The sequence below is a fragment of the Nerophis lumbriciformis genome, linkage group LG03 (genome assembly GCF_033978685.3).
Source record: "Nerophis lumbriciformis linkage group LG03, RoL_Nlum_v2.1, whole genome shotgun sequence".
Lineage (NCBI taxonomy): Eukaryota > Metazoa > Chordata > Actinopteri > Syngnathiformes > Syngnathidae > Nerophis > Nerophis lumbriciformis.
In genome coordinates, this window is record NC_084550.2 from 24,292,630 (window position 1) to 24,320,000 (window position 27,371).

General features: G+C 40.8%; 1 protein-coding gene and 1 long non-coding RNA gene across 2 annotated transcripts in view; one reads left to right on the forward strand and one right to left on the reverse strand.

Moving 5' to 3' along the window:
- Window positions 1-27,371, reverse strand: part of ap1g2 (adaptor related protein complex 1 subunit gamma 2) — an 81,437-nt gene that overhangs the window by 11,977 nt on the left and 42,089 nt on the right. Inside the window, exons 12-16 of the mRNA XM_061935860.1 lie at window positions 21,624-21,764; window positions 21,414-21,468; window positions 14,737-14,859; window positions 7,025-7,114; window positions 6,839-6,966 (exon numbers count right to left, since the gene is read on the reverse strand). Coding sequence (XP_061791844.1) covers window positions 6,839-6,966; window positions 7,025-7,114; window positions 14,737-14,859; window positions 21,414-21,468; window positions 21,624-21,764 — 537 coding nt within the window. The remainder of the gene's footprint in view (window positions 1-6,838; window positions 6,967-7,024; window positions 7,115-14,736; window positions 14,860-21,413; window positions 21,469-21,623; window positions 21,765-27,371) is intronic.
- Window positions 2,100-4,212, forward strand: LOC133575781 (uncharacterized). Its single transcript, XR_009811527.2, has 3 exons — window positions 2,100-2,947; window positions 3,035-3,114; window positions 3,240-4,212. It is a non-coding gene; the product is annotated as an uncharacterized lncRNA (long non-coding RNA).

Sequence of the window (27,371 nt, forward strand, 5' to 3'; positions counted from 1 at the left end):
AGGGTTCCAGTAAGAACTATTTTGATCCGGAGAACCGTTTTTGGAAGCAAGAGTTCTTCAGGGATTGTTGAAAGCATGGGTAAGATCCTGTGTCACCAGGGACATACTTCCTGATAACATTTGCCAATAATGGTGCAAAATACATTTCCTTGTGACTACTGATACAAATACTTTTCATATTCAATTTTTTTGTTTATTTTAAAGCAAACTCTTCTTCCCCAGATCCTGTTGATCAAACTGTAACATAATTGCCCATCTTGGGATTTGAACACCTGCCACCCAGTCTAAAGTCACTGGCAATAGTGACTGAGCTAACCAGCTGGCTGCCTTCAGTCATCAGGTCCACCATACTAGTCTATTACCTTACACCTTCTGATCAGACATACAAATAATGGCAGTCCTATAACTGAAATGTTCTGTTACCAATGTATTTCCACAACCATTAATTATAAGAAAGCAATATCTTCATCAGCAAATCTTGTTGACTCAGGCAAAGATTAGCTGTGACTGGGAGGACCATTTTTTAAATCTGCCTTGACAACTGCTGTCTGGCTAGTGATTCCGTTTGAGAAATAGCTCAGGGATTTAGGAGCTGGTTCTTGGTGCCAAAGAACCTGGGTTCAAGCCCTGACAAAGGTGGTGATGACAGCTCATGAAAATGCCAGATGGTCTTTGTGAAGCAAACATTTTAGAGTCATGATAGATTAAACATCAGTTATTAACTTATGGAGCAAATCGAATCAATTAAAAAATCAAATTACCAATATCTCCATTCTGTCTAGATGCAATATGTGTATTTTCAGACTTTTGTCTTGATAACTGATATATTTACAGTGGTTTCAAATCTGCATGCACAACAGTGAATGGCTTAATCAATTTGTGAAGCCACTGTTGAATTGTCACTTGCCAATTAGCTCAGCATGATAGACCACAGTCTTTGGTTCTATTGTTGTGGATTTTAGCCTCAACTGGTGCAAAAGGAACATTATAATGTCTACTGTCTTGCCTTCCTGTTCTCTTGTTTGTTGCTCAGAATTGCCTTAATTTGCCAAAAATCGCCCGGACCCGACCCATTGCTGCGCAGCAGTTATAATTGTGTTTATTTAGTTTAGTTACACTACTGCCTTCTTCAGGAGGAAATGACACACAGCAAAGAACTAGCAAGGTGGTCCCTGCAGCAAGGATATAACCCCTCTTTCTGGGGCATCTAAGTGAGCTATACGACTCACTGGACAAAGGCTTTTGGAAGTTTGTTACAAGTCAGGTGATCTAGGGATACAGTTTGAAGTTGTGAGTTCAAGGCCTGGTTGATGCAGAGTGACCATGTTAATGCATACTGAGGTGATGTGTGGATTAGTGACAGACAATTTAAAAAATATTAAACACTTATTTTACAGACAATTTTACTCATGTATTTGTCTCCTCCTCATACTTTTCCATGATCGGCCTCGTCCCATGGCTGCTGTACCCTGCTGACTGGCTTAGTCCAGTTGTGAAGCTGCATATAAGTTCATTGATAGACAACGGTCTTTGATGTCAGAGGCCAAGCCTTAACTGATGCAAAAATCACACTGTAATGCTGACTTTTAGGCTACTACATCAGGGTTTGTTGATGCTGGGAATTGAACCCTGATCTCCCAGGGGAAAGGGCAAGGTTTGGTGTGTTGGGCCAGGGAGCTGGCATGATGGTGGCTGTCATGTGTGAGTTAAGAGCTGGTTGCCCCATGGATTGCACCACATGGTCTGGTCTTCCCTGCCTACAAACCAGGTGTGACATACCAATAGTGATTACTGTGAACAGAACAGAACAAAGAAGAACAGAAGAGAGAACAGAAGAAACTTCTGAGAATCAAGGTGAGCTAAATATAATATCTTATTTCAGCATGCTTGACCCTAGCTGAGGACTTTTATGGTAAAAGGTGGACTAAGCATTTGTTTCTTGTTATGTTTTGTTCGTTTGCTTATTTGTTTGTTTTCCTGTAGAAAACAAACAAACAAATTGTATTGTGGTCAAACAATACAATACCTGACAAAGCTCTGCTGAGAGCTGCCATAACAAAATAGGTTACAATATATCTGTACAATTAATCGTAAATCATTCTAAAAAGGTTATCGTAGTTGTTATTTTAATGAAATATTATAGTATAAATTGTCAATGTTAGAAGGAGCTTTAACGTTGTCGGTAGCGGCGTTGCGGTCGCCATCTAGCTCGTCTTCAGAGGGATGGGTGGGCTGGTGAGCACCATGGATCTAATACATCCATGTTGAGCACACATTAATGTGCGGGTAGGAGGAGCAGGGAGACTGGGCTTGAGCTTGGTCTCCAACATAGTGGTAGCAGAAAGATAACACAAGACGAAGGTTACAGAGAGGATGATTCTTCCATATTATATAACTTTTTAAAAAACATGTACACCTCATCTTAATGGTTACCTCTTACTATATTGCTTGTCATTTTTCTTGAATGCATATAGGCTCAGGAGAGTGAAGAATGTAGAGAGGATGAAAGGAGCATTGAAGCTCATATCAATGAAATGTCTACAGAGATGCTTAAGGTACACCCAGATCTGAACTCTTTAAAGGGGAGAATGAGACGAACCTATGCATACCGAAAGACCTTCATGGCAACTGCCAAGGCAGAGGAAATCATCAAAAAGTTTCCCGCACTGAAGCTTCCTAAAATAGTTGGTATCTTCAAGCATTGAATTGACCATATTTAATTGTATGTGTATTATTTCATTTATGATCATCAAGTATTTTGAGATGACGCTTTTTATCCCTCCTTACAGCTTCTGTGGGAGATGAAGGAGCAATTCCTTGTAGAAGCTGATGATCACAGAGCTGGATCGAATGGCAACGAAGATGGTTCAAAGAGCATCTATGTGTGACTTAAAGGACTGCTGCCAGAGGGCAATAAATGCCTGCCTGGATGATTCAGTAAGACGAGGTATCTAGGCCTATATGTGTATCTATAGGAGCCACAATCTGTATTTCTGAAAACAAAAAATATTACAGAATGATTTTATTTCCTCAGGACTCATTAGGGATGCAGCAATTCTACTGCTGCCTTCCATTTTCAGAGAGGACTCATCTTTTCTATACACTCTACTGTAGGTAAATACTGCATTTAAGGTCAAGATTTAGGAATTGGCATTATCCATATTATGGCAACATTGAGTCATTTTGCTGTTTTCACAACAGGTTTTATTTACTGACATGTATCTGTTTTTATTGCATAGGAGCCAAGCGTGCCTACTCCAGCAATCATGCTCCATAACACACACGAGGGGAACCCTTTGCAGGCACAAAGGATAACCCTATACCTGGATGGTATACAGGTTTTGACTGAGGACAGCAGCATGGACAAATCATATGCTATGAGTGCATTAATGTCACTCTATATTGTTTTTGCTGTCCAGTACCCAAAGGAACTGAGAAAAACTCTTATTTTCATTGAAAGATTTGTGTTGGGGATCAAGGACCACAGTGTTGTACCCATTTCAGTGAAGAGACTATACAACTGTGTCGGAAGTGGGGAGTAGTGAGTAGATGTGTTGCAGCATGGGATTTCATGCTTTATGTTCTTGTTAATGGTCAAATTCCTGCTGCTGCCCTTTGTTTGTACATATAAAAAATGATTAAAAAAAAAATCCCTTATTTAATACATATTTTGGACCAATACATTTTGTTTGATTTTGGCATAGTGACGTCTCTAGATTTCCATTATTGTTACAATACGTAACATTTTGAGTACTTGTTACATAACACTGAAAAGTATTTCAACATTATTTAAATCAATGTGAAAACTTTGTGGGATTCCCTCACTTTCTCATGATTCTGTTCCACTGTCACAATTAGTACATACAGTATGTACACTGATTCTTTTCATTGGACCATGCATTATTTTATTGTTTGTAGATAGCTTACAATAAGGCGCAGTAAGTGCACCTTGGATTGATTGAACTAAAACTATTTTGTGTCTCTTTCTGCCATGTCACCATTGCTGGAGATTTATTTACACAAATTCACCTACTGAGGACAGCATGATGTGTCTGGCCTGTCATGTTGCTGATTCCACTGGACCTATGCTGACTTTTGACCTGTTCTCCCCTGGGACCTACACAGCCTCTCCTGTTTTGTTGGACTATCTTTAAATAAATGTTTTTCTCATTAAAATGTTTTGAATGTTTGTTCAATGTCAACATGATAAATGACCACAATATAATATGAACTAAACTGATCTGTAGAATACAACATGGTTCTTTATAGAACCCTCAGAAGACAAGACGGTTATCGGTGAAAACCTTTGAAAAGGGATGTTTTTAGAACCCCCTGTGTCAGGTCTAGATGAAACCCTTGAAACATGAAATAGTTCTTAGTGGAACTCCCTGTGTGGGTTCTAGATGAAACCCTTGAAACATGAAATGGTTCTTAGTGGAACTCCCTGCATGGGTTCTAGATGAAACCCTTGAAACATAAAAGGGTTCTTAGTGGAACTCCCTGCATGGGTTCTAGATGAAACCCTTGACAAACGAAAGGGTTCTTAGTGGAACTCCCTGTGTGGGTTCTAGATGAAACCCTTGAAATACGAAAGGGTTCTTAGTGGAACTCCCTGCGTGGGTTCTAGATGAAACCCTTGAAATACAAAAGGGTTCTTAGTGGAACTCCCTGCATGGGTTCTAGATGAAACCCTTGACAAACGAAAGGGTTCTTAGTGGAACTCCCTGTGTGGGTTCTAGATGAAACCCTTGAAATACGAAAGGGTTCTTAGTGGAACTCCCTGTGTGGGTTCTAGATGAAACCCTTGAAATACGAAAGGGTTCTTAGTGGAACTCCCTGTGTGGGTTCTAGATGAAACCCTTGAAATACAAAAGGGTTCTTAGTGGAACTCCCTGTGTGGGTTCTAGATGAAACCCTTGAAATACGAAAGGGTTCTTAGTGGAACTCCCTGTGTGGGTTCTAGATGTAACCCTTGAAACATGAAAGGGTTCTTAGTGGAACTCCCTGCGTGGGTTCTTTGTAGAACCTCTCATGGGGGGTTCTGGGTAGAACCTTACACACACAGTTCTAGGTATAACCCTTCATGTTGGGTTCTAGGTAGAACCCTCCAAAAGGGTTCCAGGTGGAACCTTTATAAAAAGGTTCTACTTGGAGCCAAAAAGGGTTCTCCTATGAGGACGAGCCGAAGAACCTTATATGGTTCTACTTAGCACTTTTATTTCTAAGAGTGTAGGATTTGTAGAGGACAAAGCTACGAACAATGTGAGACCGGGCTTTCTGCTCCGCCGCTCCCAGTCTGTGGAACGCTCTCCCTGACCACCTGAGGGCACCACAGACTGTGGATGCTTTTAAAAAAAAATATTTAAAACCCTCCTTTTAAAAAAGCCTTTTTTTTTTTTAGATATATGCATACTAGTTTTAGCTATTTGCTGTTCTAGTTTTATTTTTTTTAATATATTTTAATTTTAATTTAATGTTTTTAATACACTGTAGCACTTTGAGGTTGTATACTCAATGTAAAGTGCTTTTTACAAATAAAATCTATTATTATATACTGATATATTATATTATGTTTATAATATATAACAATTACCATGTACAATATTACAGTATATGTAACAGCTGCAGCATAAAATAGAGAGTAAATCCAGCAGAAAATAGACATTATAAACAAAGAGAAGTAGCAAATATAGAAGGAGGTTGGGTCTTGGGCGCAGTTGGGTGTTCCAACAGGACAATGACCCCAAACACACGTCAAAAGTGGTAAAGGAATGGCTAAATCAGGCTAGAATGAAGGTTTTAGAATGGCCTTCCCAAAGTCCTGTGTGGACAATGCTGAAGAAACAAGTCCATGTCAGAAAAAGCATTACATTTAGCTGAACTGCACCAATTTTGTCAAGAGGAGTGGTCAACAATTCAAGCAGAAGCTTGTGGATGGCTACCAAAAGCGCCTTATTGCAGTGAAACTTGCCAAGGGACATGTAAGCAAATATTAACATTGCTGTATGTATACTTTTGACCAAGTCACATTTTCAGTAGAGCCATAATAAATTAATAAAAGAACTGTTAGAATAATTGTTTCTAAATTATCACAAAAACTTTGTGTTACATTGCGGGTCCGGTGAGAAGACAAACCTACCTAGAGTAAGGCTCGTAAAACTCCACTGTGTAGGGGGGAAAGCAAGATGAAGGTGTTTCTGTTTTCTCTCATGTATGGTAATCAACAAAAATATATTGTTCTAACCCAAGGACTTCAAAGAGGAGAGATGGCAGGATCTGCCCAATTTCCAGACGAACTCTGTTTGAACTATTTTACGAACTCTTTTTGAACTGACCTTTTCTGTGAATTGTTTACGACCTTTTCTGTGAACCTTTTGCGACCTTTGTCCTTTGGAAACAGCGGTGGCCATGTGGTCCAAAATAAAAGAAGGAGGCGTGCAATCTTCTGGGCATAGCGTGCTGAGATACCGTATAAGGGTACAGTGTACAGACGACTCTACTCAATATTGAGTCCAAATTGAATTCTGTCTCTGTTTAATTATTTGCCTCTTGTCTTGTTTAATAGATGTCATCAGTGTTTGAACCTGACAAGAAGCAAACTTCATGAATGATTTTTGTGACCAACAAGTATGTGCTCCAATCACTCTATCACAAAAAAATAAGAAATGATTGGAAACTCAAGACAGCCATGACATGATGTTCTTTACAAGTGTATGTACACTTTTGACCATGACTGTATGTGTTCTTGTCTTATATAAGAATTATGAATGATAGGCAAAATTCCCCTTTGTCGTCCTGTTGTAGAAAAGCATGCTAAAAAATAAAGAGTGAATCTTACTCCACGTTCTCGGTGATGCGGGTGCTCAGTTTCATTGTGGCGGTGAGCGCGAAGCCTCTGGTCACCGGGGTCGACATGTGGGACTGCAGAACCGTTTCCAGGGCGTCCAGCACGCTGTCCTCAGTCACCTAATTGGAAGATGTGTCAACAACAAAAAGAACATGCCGAGGACAACATGTTTATCACCTCAACAGGCTCCATCTCCTGGCACTCTCCTTTCAGCAGCAGGTCGCCGTACTCGCCTATGCACCAGCACGCCACCTGCACCAGGGGGTGCTAAAGACACACAAACATGCACAAACAACAACACATGTCTTTCAAAACAAAACTCTTGACTATTTCACATGGATTTTCACAGGAACAACAGAGCGATAAGTAACTAATAAACCAGCTTTCTGTTATTTTGACCATCACGATCTATTATGGATGATCCAATTTAACAGGTTTGATACTGTAAATGTAAGTCGTATCTGGTTTTATCGTGTTTTTTTTAGCATATTTACACGCTCTGAATATTACTAAAAAAAAAAAAGGAACCTTGAAGCATTTATTAGGTAATTATTCGGGCTGTCAAGAATAAGGAGTTAACTGATGCGATTAATCACAAAAAACTTTTTGCACTAATCATGTATAGTTGCAGGTAGAAATGGGTACTCGTCCACCGGTACTCAAAAGTACTAATTTCTGATACTTTGTTGAGTCTTAATATTAATTGTTTTGGATAATAAAATCAAAAAATGTTTTATTGCAACATTTTAAAATGAGCCGATTATGACAACTACTGTCCCGTTGTGTTTCGTTATCACAATTTGAGTCACATTTGCAGGTATTACAGTAAGTCGCAATTACATTTGCAAGTGTAGGACGTTCGTTAGATGGCAGTAATGTATAATTTATAATGTGGTGGTTTTTTTTGTTGTTGTTGTTGTGCCCTAGAAAGTGTTAATACTGTAAGTATTGTGCTTATTACACAGCAGCTGTTCCATTGTACGGTGCATCTGAGGTAACACATTTGGAGGTGTTGAAATCGCTAATCTAATTTTTTTATTGCAACATTTTAAAATGAGCCGATTATGACAACTACTGTCCCGTTGTTCGATCTTGTTTCGTTATCACAATTTCAGTCTCATTTGCAGGTATTACAGTAAGTCGCAATTACAGTTGCAAGTGTCGGACGTTAGATGGCAGTAATGTATAGTTTATAATGTGGTGGGTTTTTTTTTTGTGCCTCAGAAAGTGTTACCGGTAATACTGTAAGTGTTGTGCTTATTACACAGCAGCTGTTCCATTGTACGGTGCTGAGTGAACACATTTCGAGGTGTTGAAATCGCCATGTAGAATCGCTAATGGTATTCAGTAGCAGGTCAATAGCAAAGCCAATGTATATTAGCGGGGGGTGCTGGAGCCTTTCTCAGCTGCATTCGGGTGGAAGGCGGGGTACACCCTGGGACAAGTCGCCACCTCATCGCAGGGCCAACACAGATAGACAACATTCACACTCATATTAATTGTTTTTGGTAATAAAATCTATTTTTTTTCCCCCTAATTTTTAAAATGAGCTGATTATGTCAACTACTGTCCCGTTGTTAGATCGTGTTTCGTTATCACAATTTGAGTCACATTTGCAGGTATTACAGTAAGTCGCAATTACAGTTGCAAGTGTCGGACGTTAGATGGCAGTAATGTATAGTTTATAATGTGGTGGGTTTTTTTGTCTTTTTTTTTTTTGTTGTGCCCCAGAAAGTGTTAATACTGTAAGTGTTGTGCTTATTACACAGCAGCTGTTCCATTGTATGGTGCACCTGAGGTAACACATTTGGAGGTGTTGAAATCGCTAATCTCATTTTTTTATTGCAACATTTTAAAATGAGCCGATTATGGCTACTATTGTCCCGTTGTTACATCGTGTTTTGTTTTCACAATTTAAGTCTCATTTGCAGGTATTACAGTAAGTCGCAATTACAGTTGCAAGTGTCGGACGTTAGATGGCAGCAATGTATAGTTTATAATGTGGTGGGGTTTTTTTTGTGCCCCAGAAAGAGTTAATACTGTAAGTGTTGTGCTTATTACACAGCAGCTGTTCCATTGTACGATGCATCTGAGTGAACACATTTCGAGGTGTTGAAATCGCCATATAGAATCGCTAATGGTATTCAGTAGCAGGTCAATAGCAAAGCCAATGTATATTAGCGGGGGGTGCTGGAGCCTATCTCAGCTGCTTTCGGGTGGAAGGCGGCGTACACCCTGGACAAGTCGCCACCTCTTCGCAAGGCCAACACAGATAGACAGACAACATTCACACTCATTATAATTGTTTTTGGTAATAAAATAAAAAAATTTTATTCCAAATTTTTAAAATGAGCCGATTATGTCAACTACTGTCCCGTTGTTAGATCGTGTTTCGTTATCGCAATTTGAGTCACATTTGCAGGTATTACAGTAAGTCGCAATTACAGTTGCAAGTGTCGGACGTTAGATGGCAGTAATGTATAGTTTATAATGTGGTGGTTTTTTTGGCTTTTTTGTGTTGTTGTGCCCCAGAAAGTGTTAATACTGTAAGTATTGTGCTTATTACACACCAGCTGTTCCATTGTACAGTGCATCTTAGTGAACACATTATTTTGACCTTCACAATCTATTATGAATGATCCAATTGAACAGTTTTGATACCGCAAGTGTAAGCCGTATCTGTTTTTATCGTTTTTTTGCACTGCAGTGCCAGTTGAGAGCAGCATTTCATTCTCATGTGTATATTTACACGCTCTGGAAATTACCACAAAAAAAAGGAACCTTGAAGCATTTATTAGGGCTGTCAAAAATAAGGAGTTAACTCATGCGATTAATCACAAAAAAATGTTTGCATTCATCATGTATAGTTGCAGGTAGGGATGGGTACTGGTCCCATTTGAACTGACACAGTATCGACACCGGTACTCAACGGTACCAATTTCTGGTCTTAATATGAATTGTTTTTGATAATAATAAAATCTCATGTTTTTATTGCAACATTTTAAAATGAGCCGATTATGACAACTACTGTCCCGTTGTGTTTTGTTATCACAATTTGAGTCACATTTGCAGGTATAACAGTAAGTCATAATTACAGTTGCAAGTGTCGGACGTTAGATGGCAGTAATGTATAGTTTATAATGTGGTGGTTTTTTTTTTTGTGCCTCAGAAAGTGTTAATACTGTAAGTGTTGTGCTTATTACACAGCAGCTGTTCCATTGTACGGTGCTGAGTGAACACATTTCGAGGTGTTGAAATCGCCATGTAGAATCGCTAATGGTATTCAGTAGCAGGTCAATAGCAAAGCCAATGTATATTAGCGGGGGGTGCTGGAGCCTATCTCAGCTGCATTCGGGTTGAAGGCGGGGTACACCCTGGGACAAGTCGCCACCTCATCGCAGGGCCAACACAGATAGACAACATTCACACTCATATTAATTGTTTTTGGTAATAAAATCTTTTTTTTTTTCCCCTAATTTTTAAAATTAGCTGATTATGTCAACTACTGTCCCGTTGTTAGATCGTGTTTCGTTATCACAATTTGAGTCACATTTGCAGGTATTACAGTAAGTCGCAATTACAGTTGCAAGTGTCGGACGTTAGATGGCAGTAATGTATAGTTTATAATGTGGTGGGTTTTTTTGTCTTTTTTTTTTTTGTTGTGCCCCAGAAAGTTTTAATACTGTAAGTGTTGTGCTTATTACACAGCAGCTTTTCCATTGTATGGTGCACCTGAGGTAACACATTTGGAGGTGTTGAAATCGCTAATCTCATTTTTTTATTGCAACATTTTAAAATGAGCCGATTATGGCTACTATTGTCCCGTTGTTACATCGTGTTTTGTTTTCACAATTTAAGTCTCATTTGCAGGTATTACAGTAAGTCGCAATTACAGTTGCAAGTGTCGGACGTTAGATGGCAGCAATGTATAGTTTATAATGTGGTGGGTTTTTTTTTGTGCCCCAGAAAGAGTTAATACTGTAAGTGTTGTGCTTATTACACAGCAGCTGTTCCATTGTACGATGCATCTGAGTGAACACATTTCGAGGTGTTGAAATCGCCATATAGAATCGCTAATGGTATTCAGTAGCAGGTCAATAGCAAAGCCAATGTATATTAGCGGGGGGTGCTGGAGCCTATCTCAGCTGCTTTCGGGTGGAAGGCGGCGTACACCCTGGACAAGTCGCCACCTCTTCGCAAGGCCAACACAGATAGACAGACAACATTCACACTCATTATAATTGTTTTTGGTAATAAAATAAAAAAATTTTATTCCAAATTTTTAAAATGAGCCGATTATGTCAACTACTGTCCCGTTGTTAGATCGTGTTTCGTTATCGCAATTTGAGTCACATTTGCAGGTATTACAGTAAGTCGCAATTACAGTTGCAAGTGTCGGACGTTAGATGGCAGTAATGTATAGTTTATAATGTGGTGGTTTTTTTGGCTTTTTTGTGTTGTTGTGCCCCAGAAAGTGTTAATACTGTAAGTATTGTGCTTATTACACACCAGCTGTTCCATTGTACAGTGCATCTTAGTGAACACATTATTTTGACCTTCACAATCTATTATGAATGATCCAATTGAACAGTTTTGATACCGCAAGTGTAAGCCGTATCTGTTTTTATCGTTTTTTTGCACTGCAGTGCCAGTTGAGAGCAGCATTTCATTCTCATGTGTATATTTACACGCTCTGGAAATTACCACAAAAAAAAGGAACCTTGAAGCATTTATTAGGGCTGTCAAAAATAAGGAGTTAACTCATGCGATTAATCACAAAAAAATGTTTGCATTCATCATGTATAGTTGCAGGTAGGGATGGGTACTGGTCCCATTTGAACTGACACAGTATCGACACCGGTACTCAACGGTACCAATTTCTGGTCTTAATATGAATTGTTTTTGATAATAATAAAATCTCATGTTTTTATTGCAACATTTTAAAATGAGCCGATTATGACAACTACTGTCCCGTTGTGTTTTGTTATCACAATTTGAGTCACATTTGCAGGTATAACAGTAAGTCGTAATTACAGTTGCAAGTGTAGGAGGGACGCTGGCAAATTTGGCTTCATAAAAATACCCGGACTGGACTAAATATAAAACTGTTGCTAAGTTTTGAACAAAACATTAACGTGCATTCAAGTAAAACATTAGAAAAATGTTTGTGTATGGTATTCTGACATAAAACTGGATTTGTGTATTTTTTTTTTGTGCTTACCGTATTTTACCGTACTATAAGGCGCACTTAAAACCTTTTTTTTCTCCTCAAAACTCGACACTGCGCGGTGCGCCTAAATACGGAATAATTCTGTTTTTTCTTACTGACCTCAAAGCAATTTTATTTGGTACATGGTGTAATGATAAGTGGGACCAGTAGATGGCAGTCAAACATAAGAGATAAGTGTAGACTGCACTTTGATTGCACTGTGCTTCAACATAGGAGTATTATTATGGTGTGTGTATAAGGTAAGACATTATCTGCCGTTTTGTTTTGCAATATTATGCAAAAGTAACTTTTCTTACCTTCTGGTACCTGCTGATCTGTATTTGGGATCTGCATGAATCATGAAAAGTCGATAAGCTTCTTCTTTTTCTCTATCTTCTTGTTATGGGACATTCGTCCTCCGCTGTTGCCATTTCTAATATAAAGTAGTGTAAAGTTCTTACTTATATCTGTAAGTAAACTCGCCATGAAAGCGTTAAAACATACCGGTGTAGTGAGTTTACATTATTCACCCGAGAAAATTTAGTTACTAGAGAGGTCGGACGGTTTTTAACGGGACACATTCCGGGTGAGGAGATGCTGCTCCGTTATTGATTGAAGTAAAGTCTGAATGTCATCAAAAAAGTTAGCGCCATCTTTTGACACTTCTTCCACTCGTCGAAGGTGAGCCACGTAAATAAGACCGCCCACAAAAACGGCGCATTCAGAAGCGACTGTCAGAAAGCAGCTTAAAGATGTGTAAAACATCATCTATGCAACATTTTGACCAAAAAACACCATTACATGTTATGTAGACCACAAGGAAGTCTTTTACATTTAGAAAAAAATAAAAATAATAATAATAGGACTCATTTAACTCTAAAGGCTTTAGTGGCCACATGTGTGGACAGCACCTTGTAGCTCTTATTTCCAAAATTGTGTACACTACTGAATTGGGGTCTTATGGCCACTTATGTGGACACTTATACTGCCATCTGGTGGTGTCAGAAGAGTATAACATATAATGGAATTTGGAAGAAAAAAAGTTTAAAAATAAGAATTAGCATGTCACTAAACATGAAGTACACATTTGTGTACTTATGGACTAAGTACATCATATCAAAAGATGAGTCTTAGTTTTTATTCTAATTAAGGTCCAATAAGCCCAAATAGCAAAGAGAAATAAAAAAAAGCATGTAAACAAACAGCTTGGGCCTTAAGAGGTTTTTAATGCGCCCTATAACGAAAAAATATCAAAAATAGACCATTATAATCCAGTGCGCCCGATGGTCCGGAAAATACGGTAATTTATATTATGCAAGAAAGTTATTTGCGGTTATTAATGCCAATTAATCCAAATTTAGAAGTGTGATTAATTGGACAGTACTCGTAATTATCTTGACTATTGTAGTTGTACTTTGAAATGTGTCCCAGCTACTAAGTCATTTAGGTTCATAAAGCAACCAAAAAGTAGTAGAACACAGCAGAACAGGTTTATCTAATGTTGTGGATCGTGTGTGTGTGTTTTCTCTCTCAGTACCACTGCGGACAAGAACAGATGCAGATCTGTTCAAGGTTGCTCACCTTCGAGCAAAGAGCAAGACAACAGTAAAGGTTGTGAGAGAATTGCTGTTTGCGGACGACAGTGCTATAGTTGCGCACAATGTAGAAGACATACAAGATCTTGTGAACACGTTTGCAGCAACAGCTAGTCAGTTCAGTCTCAAAATAAACATCAAGAAGACGAAATGCTTGTACCAGCCACCCAAGTATGAGCCCACATCCTCCCTACCAGGGGAGGTCTGTGTCATGGGAGACCCACTTTTGCAATGCCGGACATTCAAGTACCTCGGAAGCACAGTGACAGAAAATGCCAAGCTTGATGATGAGATCAAACTGAGGATGGGGAGAGCGAGTGCTGTGTTTGGGAAATTAAGGGAAAGACTCTGGAACAACAGGCATGTCTCTATTTGCGTCAAGTGCAAGGTGTACAGAGCAACTGTGCTAGCTACACTTTTGTACGGTGCTGAAACCTGGACCCTCTACAGGTTGCAAGTCAGAAAACGTCACGCCTACATGATGCGCCACCTTCGGACCATCATGGACATCTCCTGGAGAGACAAAATCCCGAACACAGAGGTCCTAAGTCGTGCTGGACTGCCATCGATGGATGACATCTTAACCCAAACAAACCTGAGATGGGTCGGGCATGTAGAGAGAATGAGTCACGAGCGGCTCCCTCGGCATCTGCTCTACTCACAGCTGGAGGAAGGGAAACGAAACAGAGGGAGGCCAAGGCTACGGTACAAGGACACCGTTAAACGGAATTTGAGGGAACTGAAGATCGACACTGCGACCGGGCTGAGTGGAGGACTATGATCCGACCGAAATGAAACAGTCATTGTCGCGCCCGACAGACTGCTATGATGACCACTCACACACTTTCCATTACTCATCTGGTTTATAAAAATAAACCTGGATACATTAACCTCAAAGCACACGCACGCGCACGCACACGCACACGCACACGCACACACACACACACACACACACACACACACACACACACACACACACACACACACACACACACACACACACACACACACACACACACACACACACACACACACACACACACACACACACACACACACACACACACACACACACACACACACACCTGAGAGATGTCTGTGAAGAGCGCCCGGTAGAGCTTGTGCACGGTGTAGCAGTGAAGGTCAGAAGCGGTGGTGATGAGCTGGATCAAGTTGGGGACGGTTTCATCCCTCACGTCACCTCCCGCCTGCCAGTGTGGGAATACGTTGCAAACGTGAGCGTGTAAAACACACACAAACATGACACAGTACAATAAATGCCTTCAAAATGTTCCGATACAACTTTTTTTTATGTCTTTATGTATGTAAAGCAGCAGTTCCATTGGCAGTAAAACAGGCCAAGAGCATAATACTACCACCACCATGCTTGGCGGTAGGAATGGTGTTCCTGGGATTAAAGGCCTCACCTTTTCTCCTCCAAACATATTGCTGGGTATTGTGGCCAAACAGCTCTATTTTTGTTTCATCTGACACCACATGGACAAAGATAAGACCTTCTGGAGGAAAGTTCCGTGGTCAGATGAAACAAAAATGGAGCTGTTTGGCCACAATACCCAGCAATATGTTTGGAGAAGAAAAGGTGAGGTCTTTAATCCCAAGAACACCATACCTACCGTCAAGCATGGTGGTGGTAGTATTATGCTCTGGGTCTGTTTTGCTGCCAATGGAACTGGTGCTTTACAGAGAGTACATTTTTGAGGACCAGTCATAGACAATTTAGAGTAAAAAGCAAATTTTATTTTCACTCGTATACAAAACATTCTAACTTGGATTGTTTTCCTGGCTTTGAGACTCTCCTGAAGGACGGTGTGGCAAAGACACAACAAACTCCCTTCTTGTCTCTCATGGACACACACCTGTTGTTGTTGACTTTGGACTGACTATCGGCTGCACGACATCAAGGCCGCGGAACAGAGACATGCGGCAGGCTTACACACAAACACATGCATCCACAAAAATATACGCCACACACACACATACCCCAAATTCAACGCCCTCGACGCAAATCCCATAGGGGGGATGGATGGATGGGCAGCGCCTGAGAGCTGCGGCCTGCCACCATGACCCCGCACTCCCACCCCTCAGTTGCTAGATATCTCGAGATGTATGTTGTAATATGTATATGGGCTTTGCTATGGAGGTTTTTTCCCCACACCAGACTGGGCCCCCTTAGGACCTTAGCCTAGATTGTATTTTTTTACTCATCCTCTCCCAGCGTTTACCTTTTTCCCCATCTTTTACAGGGCGCCTTGTGGCGACCCTTCAGAGTTCCTGTTCTGTAACCCTGTACACTGTTTGTCTCATCTTGAACGGGTTTGTGCTGAAAACAAAGTTTCGTTGTACTTGTGCAACGACAATAAATACCTATCCTATCCTATCCTAAATGGGACAATGGAAAAAGGAGGATTACCTCCAAATTCTTCAGGACAAGCTAAAATCATCAGCCCGGAGGTTGGGTCTTGGGCGCAGTTGGGTGTTCCAACAGGACAATGACCCCAAACACACTTCAAAAGTGGTAAAGGAATGGTTAAATCAGGCTAGAATGAAGGTTTTAGAATGGCCTTCCCAAAGTGGACAATGCTGAAGAAACAAGTCCATGTCAGAAAATCAACACATTTAGCTGAACTGCACCAATTTAGTCAAGAGGAGTGGTCAAAAATTCAAGCAGAAGCTTGTGGATGGCTACCAAAAGCGCCTTATTGCAGGTAAACTTGCCAAGGGACATGTAAGCAAATATTAACATTGCTGTATGTATACTTTTGACCAAGTCACATTTTCAGTAGACCCATAATAAATTCATAAAAGAAGCAAACTTCATGAATGTTTTTTGTGACCAACAAGTATGTGCTCCAATCACTCTATCACAAAAAAATAAGAGTAGATTGTAAACTCAAGACAGCCATGACATGATGTTCTCTACAAGTGTATGTACACTTTTGACCAGGACCGTACATGAAGGTGATGACAAGGCAAGGTAGTAGAGAAACCAACACGGGGTTTAGGTAATATCCTGGAGTTCCAAGCAACGTTTTGTAAGTTTCACAGTATAACTTTAACAATTCTTACTTACTAACTCCGTGCTAGCCTGCCAAACATCCAAGTAGCCTGGCTAACTATAGTAGCCTGGCACATTTTTGTAATATCCTGGCTAACTTCCTGCTAGCCTGACACACTTTTTAGTAGTGCTAGCCTGGCTAACTTCCTGGTAACCTGGCTAACTTCCTAATAGCCTGGCTAACTTCCTGCTAGCCTGGCTAACTTTCTAATAGCCTGGCTAACTTCCTAATAGCCTGGCTAACTTTCTAATAGCCTGGCTAATTTCATAGTAGCCTGGCTAACTTCCTAATAGCCTGGCTAACTTCCTGGTAGCCTGGCTAACTTCCTAATAGCCTGGCTAACTTCTTAATAGCCTGGCTAACTTTTTAATAGCCTGGCTAACTTCATAGTAGCCTGGCTAACTTCCTAATAGCCTGGCTAACTTCTTAATAGCCTGGCTAACTTTTTAATAGCCTGGCTAACTTCATAGTAGCCTGGCTAACTTCCTAATAGCCTGGCTAACTTCTTAATAGCCTGGCTAACTTCATAGTAGCCTGGCTAACTTCCTAATAGCCTGGCTAACTTCTTAATAGCCTGGCTAACTTTTTAATAGCCTGGCTAACTTCATAGTAGCCTGGCTAACTTCCTAATAGCCTGGCTAACTTCCTGGTAACCTCGCTAACTTTCTAGTAGCCTGGCTAACTTCCTAGTAGCCTGGCTATCTTCCTGGTAACCTAGCTAACTTTCTAATAGCCTGGCTAACTTTCTAGTAGCCTGGCTATCTTCCTGGTAACCTGGCTAACTTCCTAATAGCCTGGCTAACTTCCTGGTAACCTGGCTAACTTTCTAATAGCCTGGCTAACTTCCTAATAGCCTGGCTAACTTCGCTAACCTTCTAGTAGCCTGGCTAACTTCCTAGTAGCCTGGCTATCTTCCTGGTAACCTGGCTAACTTTCTAATAGCCTGGCTAACTTATTAGTAGCCTGGCTATCTTCCTGGTAACCTGGCTAACTTTCTAATTGCCTGGCTAACTTCCTAGTAGCCTGGCTATCTTCCTGGTAACCTGGCTAACTTCCTAATAGCCTGGCTATCTTCCTGGTAACCTGGCTAACTTTCTAATAGCCTGGCTAACTTCCTAGTAGCCTGGCTATCTTCCTGGTAACCTGGCTAACTTCCTAATAGCCTGGCTAACTTCCTGGTAACCTGGCTAACTTCCTAATAGCCTGGCTAACTTCCTGGTAACCTCGCTAACTTTCTAGTAGCCTGGCTAACTTCCTAGTAGCCTGGCTATCTTTCTGGTAACCTGGCTAACTTTCTAATAGCCTGGCTAACTTTCTAGTAGCCTGGCTATCTTCCTGGTAACCTGGCTAACTTTCTAATAGCCTGGCTAACTTCCTAGTAGCCTGGCTATCTTCCTGGTAACCTGGCTAACTTCCTAATAGCCTGGCTAACTTCCTGGTAACCTGGCTAACTTTCTAATAGCCTGGCTAACTTCCTAATAGCCTGGCTAACTTCCTGGTAACCTCGCTAACTTTCTAGTAGCCTGGCTAACTTCCTAATAGCCTGGCAAACTTTCTAGTAGCCTAGCTAACTTCCTAATAGCCTGGCTAACTTTCTAATAGCCTGGCTAACTTAATAGTCGCCTGGCTAACTTCCTAATAGCCTTGCTAACTTCCTGGTAGCCTGGCTAACTTTCTAATAGCCTGGCTAACTTCCTAATAGCCTGGCTAACTTCCTAATAGCCTGGCTAACTTTCTAATAGCCTGGCTAACTTCATAGTAGCCTGGCTAACTTCCCAATAGCCTGGCTAACTTCCTGGTAACCTCGCTAACTTTCTAATAGCCTGGCTAACTTTCTAGTAGCCTGGCTAACTTCCTAGTAGCCTGGCTATCTTCCTGGTAACCTGGCTAACTTTCTAATAGCCTGGCTAACTTCCTAGTAGCCTGGCTATCTTCCTGGTAACCTGGCTAACTTCCTAATAGCCTGGCTAACTTCCTGGTAACCTGGCTAACTTTCTAATAGCCTGGCTAACTTCCTAATAGCCTGGCTAACTTCCTGGTAACCTCGCTAACGTTCTAGTAGCCTGGCTAACTTCCTAATAGCCTGGCAAACTTTCTAGTAGCCTAGCTAACTTCCTAATAGCCTGGCTAACTTTCTAATAGCCTGGCTAACTTAATAGTCGCCTGGCTAACTTCCTAATAGCCTTGCTAACTTCCTGGTAGCCTGGCTAACTTTCTAATAGCCTGGCTAACTTCCTAATAGCCTGGCTAACTTCCTAATAGCCTGGCTAACTTTCTAATAGCCTGGCTAACTTCATAGTAGCCTGGCTAACTTCCCAATAGCCTGGCTAACTTCCTGGTAACCTCGCTAACTTTCTAGTAGCCTGGCTAACTTCCTAGTAGCCTGGCTATCTTCCTGGTAACCTGGCTAACTTTCTAATAGCCTGGCTAACTTTCTAGTACCCTGGCTAACCTCCTAATAGCCTGGCAAACTTTCTAGTAGCCTAGCTAACTTCCTAATAGCCTGGCTAACTTTCTAATAGCCTGGCTAACTTTCTAGTAGCCTGACCAACATCCTAATAGCCTGGCTAACTTCCTAGTAGCCTGGCTAACTTCCTAATAGCCTGGCTAACTTCCTAGTAGCCTGGCTAACTTCCCAATAGCCTGGCTAACTTCCTGGTAATCTGGCTAACTTCATAGTAGCCTGGCTAACTTCCTAATAGCCTGGCTAACTTCCTGGTAACCTCGCTAACTTTCTAATAGCCTGGCTAACTTCCTAGTAGCCTGGCTAACCTGCTAGTAGCCTGGCTAACATCCTAGTAGCCTGGCTATCTTCCTAGTAGCCTGGCTATCTTCCTGGTAACCTGGCTAACTTTCTAATAGTCTGGCTAACTTCCTAGTAGCCTGGCTAACTTCCTAGTAGCCTGGCTAACTTCCTAATAGCCTAGCAAACTCCCTAGTAGCCTGGCTATCTTCCTGGTAACCTGGCTAACTTTCTAATAGCCTGGCTAACTTTCTAGTAGCCTGGCTATCTTCCTGGTAACCTGGCTAACTTTCTAATAGCCTGGCTAACTTCCTAGTAGCCTGGCTATCTTCCTGGTAACCTGGCTAACTTCCTAATAGCCTGGCTAACTTCTTGGTAACCTGGCTAACTTTCTAATAGCCTGGCAAACTTCCTAATAGCCTGGCAAACTTTCTAGTAGCCTAGCTAACTTCCTAATAGCCTGGCTAACTTCCTAATAGCCTGGCTAACTTGCTGGTAACCTGGCTAACTTTCTAATAGCCTGGCTAACTTTCTAGTAGCCTGGCTAACTTCCCAATAGCCTGGCTATCTTCCTGGTAACCTGGCTAACTTTCTAATAGCCTGGCTAACTTTCTAATAGCCTGGCTATCTTCCTGGTAACCTGGCTAACTTCCTAGTAGCCTGGCTAACTTCCTGGTAGCCTGGCAAATTTCCTGGTAACCTGGCTAACTTTCTAATAGCCTGGCTAACTTCCTAATAGCCTGGCTAACTTCCTTATAGCCTGGCTAACTTCCTAGTAGCCTGGCTAACTTGCTGGTAACCTGGCTAACTTTCTAATAGCCTGGCTAACTTTCTGGTAGCCTGGCTAACTTCCTAATAGCCTGGCTATCTTCCTGGTAACCTGGCTAACTTTCTAATTGCCTGGCTAACTTTCTCATAGCCTGGCTATCTTCCTGGTAACCTGGCTAACTTCCTAATAGCCTGGCTAACTTCCTAGTAGCTTGGCAAACTTCCTGGTAACCTGGCTAACTTTCTAATAGCCTGGCTAACTTCCTAGTAGCCTGCCAAACTTCATAGTAGCCTGGCAAACTTCCTAGTAGCCTGGCTAAGTTCCTAGTAGCCTGGCTAACTTTCTAGTAGCCTGGCTGACTTCTTAATAGCCTGGCTATCTTCTTGGTAGTCTGACACACTTTCTAGTAGCCTGGCTAACTTCTTAATAGCCTAACTAACAGCTTGACAAACTTCCTGGTAGCCTGGCTAACTTCCTAATAGCCTGACTAACTTCCTGGTAGCCTGGCAAACTTTCTGGTAACCTGGCTAACTTTCTAATAGCCTGGCTAACTTCCTAGTAGCTTGGCAAACTTCCTGGTAACCTGGCTAACTTTCTAATAGCCTTGCTAACTTCCTCGTAGCCTGGCAAACTTCATAGTAGCCTGGCAAACTTCCTAGTAGCCTGGCTAAGTTCCTAGTAGCCTGGCTAACTTTCTAGTAGCCTGGCTGACTTCTTAATAGCCTGGCTAACTTCTTGGTAGTCTGACACACTTTCTAGTAGCCTGGCTAACGTCTTGGTAGTCTGACACACTTTCTAGTAGCCTGGCTAACTTCTTAATAGCCTAACTAACAGCTTGACAAACTTCCTGGTAGCCTGGCAAACTTTCTGGTAACCTGGCTAACTTTCTAATAGCCTGGCTAACTTCCTAGTAGCCTGGCTAACTTCCTGGTAGCCTGGCTAACTTCCTGGTAACCTGGCTAACTTTCTAATAGCCTGGCTAACTTCCTAGTAGCCTGGCAAACTTCCTAGTAGCCTGGCTAACTTTCTCATAGCCTGGCTGACTTCTTAATAGCCTGGCTAACTTCCTGGTAGCCTGACAAACTTCCTGCTACCCTGACACACTTTCTTAATAGCCTAACTAACACGAGCGTACATGAAGGTGATGTCAAGGCAAGGCAGTAGAGTATTTACCGTGGTGAGGACATGCAGGATGGTGTCAATGTGCCAACGCTGGGAGGGTGCATACCTGACAGACACACACAATGGTGCTTTAGAGCAAGTCATAAACACACACATAAAGCTATTTGTCACCGCACAAAGACTTTCCCACTTGGGACAAAGACTGACATGCGCGTGGAGAGTGGAACATAAACGCAGTCGTGCACGAGGTGGTTGGCTCACCTCTCCGCGGCGTGGAATATACCGCTGGCAGCTTCGGCTCGGAGTTCGGGCGGGCAGGAGGAGAGGAAGACGAGTAGCTCCTTCATCATGGAGCGGATGTTGCTGGCGGACACCAAGGCCAATGAGAGGTCTAAAGCGCGGCTGAACATAGGAAGACACAAAAAGTTTACTGGAATTCAAAATAAATATCCCAGCCTTTCCTGCTCTAAATTGGAAAATAGTTTTGCATTGTAGCTTGAGCAGAAAGTAGTTTAATTAATGGCACTGTCCGCAGCTATGAATCCAGCAGAGGGCGCTATCTCTCAATCAAATTCCCTTAACATTTTCCAGTAGGAAGATGATGATGTTATTGTTAGAATAATTGTTTCTAAATGATCACAAAAGCTTTGTATTACATTGAGTTCCTGGCAGGGGGACGGGAGCTGTCTTTGGGGCCTGCCAGGACAAAGGCTCGTAAAACTCCACTGTGACTTCAAAACGGACAGATGGCAGGATCTGCCCAATTTCCAGACGAACTCTTTTTGAAGTATTTTACGAACCCTTTTGGAACTCTTTTTGAACTATGTTACGACCTCCTCTTTTGAATTGTTCGGTAACCAAAGACAACGCTGTTTACGACCCACTTCCCTCTGGAAGCAGCTGTGGTCAGGTGGGGGGGGGGGGGGGGGGGGGGGAGAAAGTCAAATAAAGGAGGAGGAGTGCAATCTTTTGGCAGAGCGTGGGTGACAGAGCGAGGTTACAGGTCAACACGTTTTCTCCTCAATATTGAGTCCAAATTTAATTCTGCCTCTGTTTGATTCTTTGCCTCTTGTCTTGTTTAATAGATGTCATCAGTGTTTGAACCTGACAGTTATATAAATATAATACTGGATATCTAGAGATCTACTGTTTTTAGATCTGTATTAGTATAGTACCGCGGGTGTTTTTCTTAAACAACTTTTAATTGCTTAAGAGCGGTATAGCTCGGTTGGTAGAGCGGCCGTGCCAGCAACTTGAGGGTTCCAGGTTTGATCCCCGCTCCCGCCATCCTAGTTACTGCCGTTGTGTCCTTGGGCAAGACACTTTACCCACCTGCTACCAGTGCCACCCACACTGCTTTAAATGTAACTTAGATATTGGGTTTCACTATGTAAAAGTGCTTTGAGTCACTAGAGAAAAGCGCTATATAAATATAATTCACTTCACTAATTATGCAAGTGAGTGATCACCTGTGATTAATCATGATTCATCCAAATTCCAAAACTTAAAACTGATTTAAAAAGACCATTTGACACCCCTATTTATAATATAATATTAAATATAAAATGTATATTAAATATAAATATATTGTTTATTATATAAAGTTGTTAAGTGTTTTAATAGTTGAACTTGTACACTAATAATAAAAATATTTACAGTCTAACATTTTCATGACAAAGTGCAACAATGACAAGTACCTTTTTTATGCATTACTACTAATAGTACTCATTGTAATATTTTGTCCATTTTGTGTACATAATTAGAAAATAAACTAACTTGTGACATGGTTTCTACTTGGGTTGTACGGTATACCAGTATTAGTATAGTACCGCAAGTTTGGCAGCGCACACACACAGAGTACTTACAAGCAGACACAGTGTGTAGACAGAAAAGGGAGAACGGACGCATTTTGGCTTAAAAAGTAAAGATAAAGGTGAAGTTATAACACTGAAACACCCTCAAGAAGAGGTGCTTTAAGACATGGCCAGCTAGGTAGCGGCTAACGTCCATCTGCAGTGTTTTAGCAACTTCTAAATGACTAATCCTCACCTTCATGGCGACAAATAAAGTGAGTTTCTTACAAGTATCATTCACTAAACACCGTTGTCCACCCGCGTCAAAATGTAAACAAACGCCATTGGTGGATCGACAGCTAACATCCACTGTAATGATACCAAGTACAAGAGCGTCTATAGTCGATGCTACTATGATTACCTCGATATTTTTTGGCATCACAACATCTTCTTACGTTTAAAAAAAAAAAAAATCATATTATGTTTATAAACTCAGGAAATATGTCCCTGGACACATGAGGACTTTGAATATGACCAATGTATGATCCTGTAACTACTTGGTATCGGATTGATACCTACATTTGTGGTATCATCCAAAACTAATGTAAAGCATCCAAACAACAAAAGAATACGTTTTTGTTGCACTGCAACACAACATAAACACAACAGAACAAATTCCCAAAATTCCCTGCAGCACCAACTCTTCCGGGACGCCACAATATAAGCAAATGCCATTGGTGGATCTACACCTAACACCCACTGTAATGATACCAAGTACAGGAGCGTATCGAGTCGATACTACTATGATAACATCGATATTTTTTAGCATCACAAAATCTTATTTCGCTTTTGTTTTTTTATATTATGTTTATAAACTCAGGAAATATGTCCCTGGACACATGAGGTATCGGATTGATACCCAAATTTGTGGTATCATCCAAAACTAATGTAAAGTATCCAAACAAGAGAAGAATAAGTGATTATTACATTTTAACAGAAGTGTAGATAGAACATGTTAAAAGAGAAAGTAAGCAGATATTAACAGTAAATGAACAAGTAGATTAATAATTAATTTTCTACCACTTGTCCTTAATAATGTTGACAAAATAATAGGTAGATAAATGACAATATGCTACTGCATATGTCAGCAGACTAATTAGGAGCCTTTGTTTGTTTACTTACTACTAAAAGACAAGTTGTCTAGTATGTTCACTATTTTATTTAACGACTAAATTACAATAATAAAAATATGTTTAATGCACCCTAAGATTTTTTGTTCAAATAAAGCCAATAATACCATTTTTTTTGTGGTCCCCTTTATTTAGAAAAGTCCCGAAAAGTATAGAAATAATTTTGGTACCGGTACCAACACTAAAATATTGGTATCGGGACAATGTCTCTGTGTAGGAATGCTTAAATCAGGGGTGTCCACACTTTTTCTGCAGGCGAGCTACTTTTCAATGTACCAAGTGGAGAGGATCTACCTCATTCATATATATCATTTGTATTTATTTAATTATGAAAGATAGGTTTTTGTTAAGAAGTTAAAGGTGTTTAATGATAATAAAAGCATGTTTAATTCCTTTCTTTCATGAAGACAAGAATATAAGTTGGTGTATTACCTGATTGTGATGACTTGCATTGATTGGAATCAGACAGTAGGGATGATAACCTCCACATTTTTAAATGGAGGAGAAAAAAAAAGTCCTCCTTTCTGTCCAATACCACATGAAAGTGGTTGGTTTTTGGCCATCTTATTTGTCCAGCGCCCATACTCTTTTTTTATACACTGTACAAGAAATACATTGGTGGCAAACTCCGAGGTTCACTAGCTTTCTGAGACTCTTATTTTGTTATCGCAGGCGTGATGAAGCAGCGCTTTTATTGTGAAGACAGGAACTGTGCAGTCAGTCTATAGAGGTTTGACGGCAGGTACGGCGTGAGAATCTGTTCAAATAAAAAAGTGTTTCTCGCCTTCCTGTCGGTCATTTTTTCTTACTAATGATCTGGCAGCAGCCAGCTAATTTTGAGGTCTATTTTTTTAATGCCTCTGCTGGCGATCGACTGACACACCCGCCGCCATCGACGTAATGGGCACCCCTGGCTTAAATCATTCATTTTGTGCTTGCTCATATTAAAGAGATTGTGGACAATGCTGAAGAAACAAGTCCGTGTCAGGAAAAAAACAACACATTTAGCTGAACTGCACCAATTTTGTCAAGAGGAGTGGTCAAAAATTCAAGCAGAAGCTTGTGGATGGCTACTGTTGCGTTTGGACCAGTTGTTCAAGTTTATGGTCGTCGCTCCCAAGCTCTTTACAACACTTAAAGCTGAGTAAAGAACCACCAGAGACAGAATAGGTATTTTGTAATATATTTGCAAAGCTTGGTAAACATACTGAGACTAGTCCAGCATAGATCATTCAATCGCGCAGCTAAGATGGTCTGCCCCCCTCCAATGAAAAACCCTCTCCCCTATCAAGTCTCTCTCCCTCCCACCCTCGCAGTCTTGTCCCTCCAGCCCAAACACATGCCCATTGTCCTCCGCACCTGGACATAAGGATAGATAAGAGAAAGGAGTATCTCTCTTTCTTACATTCCTCACTCAAGGTTAGCACACAGTATTTGCAGACAACTAAAAGACCACAATTGGAATTTTGTAATATGATAATGAAATAGAAGAAGTAACACTTAAATACGGATATATGTAAATATCTGCCTCCGACACTACCAAAAGCGCCTTATTGCAGGTAAACTTGCCAAGGGACATGTAAGCAAATATTAAAGGGGAACATTATCACCAGACCTATGTAAGCGTCAATATATACCTTGATGTTGCAGAAAAAAAGACCATATATTTTTTTAACCGATTTCCGAACTCTAAATGGGTGAATTTTGGCGAATTAAACGCCTTTCTAATATTCGCTCTCGGAGCGATGACGTCACAACGTGACGTCGCATCGGGAAGCAATCCGCCATTTTCTCAAACACCGAGTCAAATCAGCTCTGTTATTTTCCGTTTTTTCGACTGTTTTCCGTACCTTGGAGACATCATGCCTCGTCGGTGTGTTGTCGGAGGGTGTAACAACACGAACAGGGACGGATTCAAGTTGCACCAGTGGCCCAAAGATGCGAAAGTGGCAAGAAATTGGACGTTTGTTCCGCACACTTTACCGACGAAAGCTATGCTACGACCATTGGCGTTGTTAGGCCTATTTAGGGGGGCTCAAGCCCCCCTAAAATGTTCTTAAGCCCCCCTAAATAACTTGGTGTTATATATATATATATATATATATATATATATATATATATATATATATATATATATATATATATATATATATATATATATATATATATATAATTTTATTTAATTTTTTTTTTTTTTAACAAATACATGCCGACATATTCATTATAAAGTGGCCCGAATATGAGTTTAAATAAATTAATCATATAACCTGTCATTATTCACTCAGTTTCCCCTCACTTCATAGCGTAAATCACCAAAAATTATTCCTGGGCGCGGCACCGCTGCTGCCCACTGCTCCCCTCACCTCCCAGGGGGTGAACAAGGTGATGGGTCAAATGCAGAGGACACATTTCACCACACGTAGTGTGTGTGTGTGACAATCATTGGTACTTTAAGGGAGAGAGCCCCTTTAGTGTGTCGGTATCCAATCCATTCCACTTGTTCATATAGAAAATGCCCACATCCCTCAAAATCCAGTCCGCATTTTCTCTGCGACCTTGCCTGCGGTCCTTGGACTTGTTCATACAGAAAATGCCCACATCACTCTTGTAGAATCTATATAAAGTGATATACATTAGTCTAGTGTTAAAACAATGAAAAAAACATTAAATATATTTGTTTTATTGTATTGTTACATTAATAGCTGTTGTATTGTTATAGAATGGCTTGTTAAACATTTCATAGGATTTTCAGAGGGAGGAAAAACCAAGACATTTAATATAAAATGTCAAATTAATAAATACATTAAAAGAAAAAGAAAAAAAATGGTTAAAAGCCATCGTCCCGGGGAGCATTTCATTTCGTCCCGTGCATTTTTTAAATAATACTAATAACAATGAATCATTTCTAAGTCTTTGTTAGCCGTTTGTGAAGTTTTGTGCTCGTGCGCTACGCTCGCTCGCGTCCTGTGCATCTCCTGGGGGCTAAGCCCCCCCTGTCCTTAAAAGCTAGTGACGCCCCTGGCTAC